An 8,870-nucleotide genomic window follows, 5' to 3' on the forward strand; every position below is an offset into this window, starting at 1 on the left:
ATTCATTTATTGAATTCATTCAGTTGAAGTCCAATCGGTTTCCTCGTTATTTGCCTGTTTTTTTTTCCTTTTTCCAAACCATGTTGTGTCACCCATCAATTGCCATGTTGTGTCACACACTTTAAACGCTGCCATGTCACGGATCTCCATGGAGTTTGAGAAACTCTGAACCTTGCCATGTCACAGATTCCCTCCATGGCGTGTCACCAACTCTGAATTTTGGCGTCTCACAGATTCACTCTATGGCGTGTCATAAACTCTGAACGTTGGCGTGTCACAGCCGTGTCACACATTCCCACCATGGCGTGTCACCAACTCTAAACCCTGTTGTGTCACAGCCGTGTCACACAGTCCAACCATGTCGTGTTATAAACTCTAAACTCTGCCGTGTCACACATTCCTAACATGCCGTTTCACAAACTCTAAACTCTGCCCTGTCACAACCGTCTCACATATGGCTTGCTGTAGCACGACCATTTCATGCTTTGGATTCACATCTTTCTCCTTTCGATTCACCACCGTATCAGGGATTTTTGGTTTCACATCATTCTCCAAGCTTTCCATTCATCACGACCGGTTCCTCGTTCGGTTTAATATCACTCTTCTCCTATTATCTAAATGTCATGTCCCAAATCTCTAAAAAACCATCTCATGCAACATTATTTTGTTTTGCACAAGCTTCACAAAAAAATAGATGTTTTACACAAAATTAGATGTTCGCAATTTATTTGCATATATATTTTCTCATTTTTCGCCTGTTTGAGAGTGCGCGTCAACTAAGATGGCTCATTAAGGGCATTTTTGTCCCAAAATCTATTTTCGTGGCTAAAAACAATTAAAATTATTTGGAAGCTTATTTACAAAAACATGTTATTTTTAAGAGTTAAAAAAAAATTTCCCCTAGAAAATATTGTAGACGTTCTTTCTTTTCTTTCCAATTTTGTTTTTTCTTTCCTGCCAATTTCAAACATATAAAAAATTTGGTTTAATATTTTGGAGCTGCGCATAGTATTGGCATCAAAAGGAAATGGAGAGGCAATGAAAGAAAGCGCATTATGTTCCAATCCCGAAGCAATCTTTAGCCAAAATCTCTCTTTTTTTTTTCCTTGAGTGCCTGCTCTTGAGGCTAATGTTTTATTCCTTTTTGATGGTCTCTTTTCTCCTTTTCAGAAACAAAGAACGCAAAGCAGATATCTAGATTCCAAATCATGGAAAACGTCAAACTCATAGCATGATATGATTGCCCCAATACCCCCCTCTCCACTTACATCCTCTTCGATTCCCTTTCCTCTCGATGATTCACAGGTTTCTAGTTTCTACCCCATGTTTATTGCAAGTGTGCTTTCACATTCCAAGAAGGGAAAGGGTGGCCCGAAGATTGTTTTTCTTTTCTTCTGTATTGGACTATAGCGGTGCAAGGCTTTAAAGAAAATATAAATGGAGACATAAAGGGGAATATTCTTGAGGTGGAAGATAGCGGATTAATGGAAGTTTTGATGGGTGGAAGAAGGAGCTTGTTTCAGTGGTTTTAGGCAGTTGGATACCTGAGCAAGTAATAAAGCGCAACAACTTTCTGCTTGTTGTTTTAGGTGATGGAATTCTTTGGTCCATAAGGAGGGAGGTGGAAGACAGTTTAACGTACCATCTCTGTCAAAAGTCATGCTGTAAGTGCACATGCTCAGCCTCAGATTCCAATTACAAACTATTTGGTCACAGTATCAGTTTGGAACAACCAGCCCTGTTGGCTAAAAACCATAAGATTGGTTCTTCAGAGGTCATTCAAGCGTTTAAACCTTGAATTAAATCTTTTTTAAACAAATAGTTTGTTCGGTTTTCGAGTTACAACAATATTGTGTTATCTTATTTCACAAAAGTGGTGCATTTGAAATTAACATCAACAATACAGTCTAAGACTTTCAATGGCATTTACCGGCAACCGAGACCAATAAAATCATCTTTCAAAAAAAAAAAAGGAAATTAATATTAACAAAAGACTCTTAATATGATTCGATTCGAATATAATTTGAATATAAAAATAACTGACATTGATACACAGATTGAACTATAATCTTGAATTTTTTTCTTAAAGGCTTTTGACTTTTGAATTCAAATTTTAAGATAAATTAGAGATGATTTATAAAATAAGAAATAAAGCTTAAAGAAACAATTTAATTTCAATAACCTAGAAAAAAACCTCTGCAAATGTACTTGTTATAATTGTTTGAGATATCTGTTTGTGGTAGACTAAGAAATTTTTCTAAGTGGTGTTATGGTTAAAATAATGATAATAAATAAAAAAATATTAATATTTAAATTATAAAAAAATATTTTTATCTTTTCATGTAGTATTTAACTATATTAGTCCAGATAGAGCCAGAAACATGGTAAAGTAAGGTGAGTGAAATAAATTGACTTGATGAAAATCTTGCATGTTTCCACTGTTTCTTGAAGCGAAATTTATTTGATGGATCAAGTTGTAGCTAGCTAGGAAGACTAATGGTGATTATCAAAGATGTAATTCTAATGATAATATATAGTAGCTTAAATCGACAAGAAGTTCAGCCCGAGTATCTACAAATCTTCTGCTCGAACAATTACATATTCTGCCAAAGTACTGTAGCTAGCTTAGCCCCAAAGAAAGCTAATCAGTAGAGACCCCGCATCTCAAATATTCTTGCTGATTAATCTTCTCAGGGTGCAGTCGTTTCCTGCCACTGAGAGGGACTCCAAAAAGCTTCACAGTGTTGTTTGGCTCCTCTGTTAGAGTCATTGATGACTTGCCCAAAACGCTGCTTGTAGCATTTTCATTGCCAGAATGGATTGGATCTTGAAACGAAGGACCAAATTCTCTGATCTTTGTTCCTAAATTATAAGCTTTTTGCTGATAAGGCACTGGTTTTACATGATTTTGGATAAAATAAATGATGTCGTTGTAAAGGTTCTTCATGTGAGTGAGTTCAGACACAAGCATGTAGTTCTTTCTGCGTAGTCTCTGATTATCTTGGGTGAGTGCTGTTAGAACATCGGCGCTGGCTTTCGGAGATGGTGACGGGGACTCGATCCATCCAAAGCCTTCTTCTGGCTTGAGAAACTGGGTTTGTTGTTCATGGTGGTACTGTTGGTGATTTTGAGGGGTTTTTCTTCTATGGATCTCCGATAGCAAGTGCTTTGCTCCTTTCCTGAAGTACTCGTTCGCAAACTCCCATCTGTCTGCCACTACCTTCTTAAATCCCTGAGATTTTTTCAACCATTACCAAGATTGAGAAACATTATTTAACCATATTTCAACACAAAGTCTCAACTGCATATATTATGAAAAGCAACTCTATTAAGATCGTCAAAAAATGGAATGAGACTGAGAGCTTCTTTCAGTGATCAAGTAAAGGAGAGAGTGTATATATAGCAAATGATTTGATTGTTGAGAATCATATATTGAAATACTGAGCATCCAGTACATTGATCTCTGCTGATATTTGAACCTAAAAAACAACAACAATAAGATAAAGATCTTGAGAAAGAAAAAGGGATAAACAACACATCATTTAAACAATCAATTAAAGGCTGAGAGAAACCTAGAGTCCTAAACGTCGGGGAACTTAAAGCCTGGAAAACCATCTAAAATCATATTTCATTCAAAGAAAAACCAAGTTGGGGAGAGAGAGAGAGAGAGAGAAGGCTCACATAGGTATTAAGCTGCCTGACAAAGCTGGAGAAATTGTTGTGCTTGAAATAGCTGGGCAGAAGATCCCTCGCAAACTCAGGGGGTCTCCACACAACAAAGCTTGTCTCATCTTCACCCCATGAGACAATGTGGTCTGTGAGAGGGTCGTCAACAAGCTGGTAGGTCTTTGAAAGAAATGGTGCAGGAACTGCCTTTTGGGATTCCACAGAGAACACCAACTCTTCACTCCTCTCCACGGTGAATGCCATTATACCAAATACTAAAGATTAGCAAGTGGTAGTTTCTATCCTCATTTCACTCCAAGTATAAGGCGTTTAAAGCACAGGCACTTCTCTCTCTCTCATTATAACTTTCTAGCTTTATGAAACAGAAACATATGACCTTGTCACTAAAATAAAAGCTACTATTCTTTCCTCTCTCTCTCTCTTTCTCTCTATAGTTTATAACTTTAAGAAGCATATGACCATGTCAGCCAAAAAAATTGAATATTTCTAGAATTACTATAATAAGATCCAATGAACTATTAATTAGCTATTGATTGTCCTTTTGACAGCAGAATGGGTGGTGAATGCTGATGCTTCATGAACTCTTCCAACTTTTCCCCTTGATTAGGGCACTCCCAATTTCTGATCTCCGAAATCTCTTTTAATTCAGTGACCTTTATTACTTTTGTTAACACCTGAAAGTACTGCCCTACTTGACAAACTGATTATTTTACTCAACTTCTGTTTTGCCAGCGATTAAAATGGTTTTTGCCTTGCAGATTACACGAGCTATTATTTGTTGTTCCGTAGCTTTTATGTTTGTCTTTTGGAACAAGGTCGATACTCTGTCTATATACAAGATCAGGTTTAGCCTGACTATTGTTATCCTTCTTTATTAAAAGAGTTCAGATATAGGTCCAATCTTCTCTCCATTTTTTGTTTTTCATCAGAGTCGATATCCTCTTGAGAAACTTGTTTGCAGCTAGAGATTCTCACACATGACACCATTATTCTCGAGAATGAATTCCTTCATTATTAATTAATGGCAGCTTAATCTTGACTAAAAGATTCCACAATCGGGATGTACCAGCTTTCAACTGATGTGGTCCTAGAATAATTAAATCAGTGCTAGCCATAGTTGAAAGGAAAGGGTGGAGTGCCCCAAACAATTTTTCCATGTTTCAAAAGGGTGGTCAGCTTGCAAGTTTATTTACTTTTTTTTTCTGAACATAAAGATCCAAATCCAATTGCAGATTTCAAGATTAAATGGTGTGATGAAATGGTTTTAATGTTGTTATGTCCTCCCTCGCAGGAACATTATATTTTTATCTAGAACCATAGTTTGGGTGCTAGCAGCTACAAAGCTTTCATCATAAACTTTACTATATATATATATATCCATCTCCATATTATATATTTAATCAATTCAACAACTTTCAACAGGCTGCTGTTTGATTATATATATAACACAGTGTTTCAGTGACATTCAGAAGCACTAACTCTATTAGATTTATTGGAAATAAACAGTAAATGCTAGTTGGCAAGGGAAAGGTGCATGGTTGATGGTTCTAATCTGTCTATCTCCCCTTCTAACTAGCCGTCTTCAATTTCTTGTTAACTCTTTGCAGAATAAATCAATTATTTAACAAGCTGAGACAAGATTTCAAATTAATTGTTAATTCTAAATTTCAATTTGTTCGTCGTAAACACTTGATGCTCACAGGCTTGTGCTGAGTGCAATGCATATTGGTAAACAGAATATATAACTAATACTGTTAAATTAATAAAACACAACGCTTACTGGGATGACCAATTTTGTTTTATTTAATTTCCTGGTTTCAAAATTTTATAATATCCAATACTTAGCATTTTTCTAAACCAACGTATCACATTTAGCTTCATATAGAGTTTTATACAAATATATATAGAGCCTCGAAACATTCAAGAGAGCTGTAAGGCAGAATAAAGTAAACAAAAGATTGCATATTGAATTAGCAATACACTACCACAAATTTGAGTGACATGCATTCATACAATGATACATTATAGGATGATAAATCTTATTTACATTTGAATTTAATCATATTATAGGATGATAATTTTATTTACATTTGAATTTAATCATGATAACATAATAATTAGATAAATACTGTCAAGATAAATGAAAACAAACGTTTACCTTGGAATTAAAAGACTTTGAAATCTTTATTTATCAGGAATAGCTCAGTCACGTATGGATTTGATTTCATCATTTATGTTTTGTTCTGTTCTAAATCATTTCATATAACTTGATGAAATTCTCAAAGCATGCTTGTGACTTGAAAGAAAATAGGCCACTGCATTGGAAGGAATATTATGATCCTTCGCCACAATAAACCTGAATAAGAACCATTTTCTACTAATTAATTCCCATTTCTTTTATATATATATATGTATTATTTATAAAAGCAAGCCAAAACATCCACTTCTTAAAAGCTGCTTCAAAGAATTAAAAGGACAAAGGTCTCCTACCCTGCTCTCTGCAGATTCTTTCTAAGAGGGGGGCCACTTGATTTATACTATTGTGTATATAGCTTTGTGGGTGGTCCTGCGAGATACTATTTTAATTTTAAAATTTGACTTGAGAGAAAAGCCTTTATTCATTTTTTATATTGAAAATATTTATAGCTTGAATTTCATAAACGAGTCTTTATGGTTAAAAGTTAACTTTTTATCGCAGAAGGAGAAAAATTTATACAATTATAAGATATCATATGTCTTTTGTAATAAGTGATTTAGAGATAAACTAAAGACACTAAATTCTCATAAAGGTTTCTTATCCAGCACTACAAATATAGAAATGGTGTGGATGATTCCAAAAGGGTTATGTGTAGTCTTTGGATGAGTTCAATTTTTTGCTTTTCAAGCATGAGACTTTTGGTAATGTAGTTTGTCCCAAAGCAATAGTTGATTCAATTCTTGATATAAACTTTGCCTTATTTGTCTTTTCTCTCATTATTTAATAATGGAAGGTAGTAAATAAATAGTCACAACTCTTAAGGTTTAGGTAAGATCACACTAACATTAATGCACCGGATTCCATTAGAACTTCTCAGTTAAGCGTATTTGGGCAAAAGTAGTACTAGGATGGGTGACTTCTTAAGAAGTCCTCGTCTTGTACCTTTTTTTTTGTTCTTTAAGTATAAAAATATTAAAGTAGAGGAAGTCAATGGAAAAGCCACTGTTTCTAGAGGAAGTCGATCACCTTGAATGGAGTAAGCCATTGCGAAAATCGATGGAAAAGCCACTGTCTCTAGAGGAAGTCAATCACCATTCAATCACTGTCTCCAGAGGAAGTCTATCACCTTGAATGGAGTAAGCCACTGTGAGGAAGTCGATGGAAAAGCGACTGTCTCCAAAGGAAGTCACTCACCTTGTATGGAGTACAACGAAAAAGATTTAAGTCAGGAAGAGAATAAGTGAATAAGGGGTGCAGTAAAGATTCAATACAAAAAACTTTCAAATAAACTATTTTGTGGGGGAAAAAAAATGTTTACGGTGCTACTGCCAAGGGTAATATTGACAAAATTTCATTCAATTTAGAACAAGGATGGGTTGATGATGATGATATGGTGAACGGTGAAAGATAACATGAAATGCCACAAATTTGTATCAATAAGGAAAAAAAAAAAGAGATTCAACGACCATGGTGTTCTACTTTGATAATCAAACTATTAGGTAAGTCTTTGGCTTTTAATGCTCTTCATAGTCGAATCATTAAGTTATGATGTTTGAATGGTGATTTTGAAATGATTGATTTAGGTCTTGGTTACTATATTGTCAAGTTTGATCAAAACCATGATATGATCAAAGTTCTTAGGGGGGTCCTTGGAAAATATTGGGTCATTATCTAATTGTTCAAAGATGGAAGCCAAACTTCAAGCCTTCTACTGCTTCTTTAGGTTCAACTACAATCTAGATCAGGTTACCAGAGTTGCCGTTTGAATATTTCAATGAAAAGGTGTTGATGGAGATTTGTTGGCTTCTTAGTAAACTGTTATGGCTTGATGCTAACACAAACTTAGTGGCACGAGGGAAATTTGCGAGAATTTGTGTTGAAGTTGATCTTGCCAAACCTTTGATCCCTAGGATCAAAATTGGAGACTTGATTCAGAAAGTAAAATATGAAGCTATTAACACAGTTTGCTTTCGAAGTGGAGTTGTTGCACATAGAGTTGACAACTATCTATTAGAGAACATTGGGGTGGTTAGTGAGTGTTTAAGTGACGGCATAACCGTTGCAAAGGAAAGAGGTCTAATGGTAACTAGAACGACAAAGGTAAATGGTGATACCTCTAACTCCACTAATTATGGTTCGTGGATGATGGTATAGAGGAAATCTTGATGGGGGTTAAAGAATAAAAGTAAGAAATTAGGTGCAGGAAAAGAAGGAGATTTTGCAAATCGTTTTCATATTTTAAGGGAGGAAATTGTGGAAATTGACAATGACCCTTTAACTAATCAAAACAATGAGCCATTAACTGATCAAACTATCTTCAAATTGGTAGGGAACGTGGAAAATTTTAAAGGGATTGAGGCTAAGTCCTAGAAGGCTGCTATAGAGCGAAAGAATAATTCAGTGGACTTAATCTTAGTGGCAAAGAATTTGTCAAAGTTGGCTAGTAGAGAGAATATTGTTAAGTCGAGGAATGAACAGGTTAAAACATATGGGCTTATTCCTAGGAAAACCTTTTTCTTTAAAGCCCAAGCAAATAAGTATAAAGAAAACTCTTTCTTAATTGGCAGACCAAGTGAAAAACCTTACCGTGGGCCATCAAAGATGATGTTAGGTTCAGGAATAATGGTGATGAATTTGGGACATAATACAACTCTTGAATTAGACCCTCGATCTTGACCTCCCATCGGTCTTGCTCATCATATAGACCCCTTTGAACAAAGTCTAAAGATGAGAGGTAGTATCCAAGAAGAGTATGAAAACTTGGATGAAACCATAATAGAAATATTTCGTAAGAGAGAAGGTGATTCTGTTCAATCTGAACCTAAAGAAAGGGAACTTCTTCAACAAGTAGAACTAACCCATTCAATTTGAAAGGAAGATAATTTCATGGAACTACAAAGGCATTCTAAATAAAAAATACCTTCGAAATTATAAAGATTTAATAAAAACTTATGTCCTTGATGCTTTTGATTTTCTTGAAACTAAA

The 8,870-nt window shown here is 35.1% G+C and overlaps 1 protein-coding gene across 1 annotated transcript; it reads right to left on the reverse strand.

Annotated features, from left to right (window-relative positions):
- Positions 1-2,503: 2,503 nt before the first annotated feature.
- Positions 2,504-4,018, reverse strand: LOC18589965 (heat stress transcription factor B-4-like). Its single transcript, XM_007015187.3, has 2 exons — positions 3,682-4,018; positions 2,504-3,232 (listed from the first exon to the last, which is right to left on the reverse strand). The coding sequence occupies exons 1-2, from the start codon at positions 3,928-3,930 to the stop codon at positions 2,642-2,644; spliced, it is 840 nt and encodes a 279-aa protein (XP_007015249.3). The 5' UTR covers positions 3,931-4,018; the 3' UTR covers positions 2,504-2,641.
- Positions 4,019-8,870: the final 4,852 nt, after the last annotated feature.

Source organism: Theobroma cacao, chromosome 9, assembly GCF_053813885.1.
Source record: "Theobroma cacao isolate CCN51 chromosome 9, ASM5381388v1, whole genome shotgun sequence".
Lineage (NCBI taxonomy): Eukaryota > Viridiplantae > Streptophyta > Magnoliopsida > Malvales > Malvaceae > Theobroma > Theobroma cacao.

What these genes read in the sequence shown, in the direction of transcription:
- LOC18589965 (XM_007015187.3), bottom strand. Translation starts at nt 3,930, where the DNA reads ATGGCATTCACCGTGGAGAGGAGTGAAGAGTTGGTGTTCTCTGTGGAA. An exon ending in TCAGGCAGCTTAATACCTAT is followed by an intron (nt 3,233 to 3,681) that starts GTGAGCCTTCTC and finishes AAAAAATCTCAG; the next exon opens with GGATTTAAGAAGGTAGTGGC.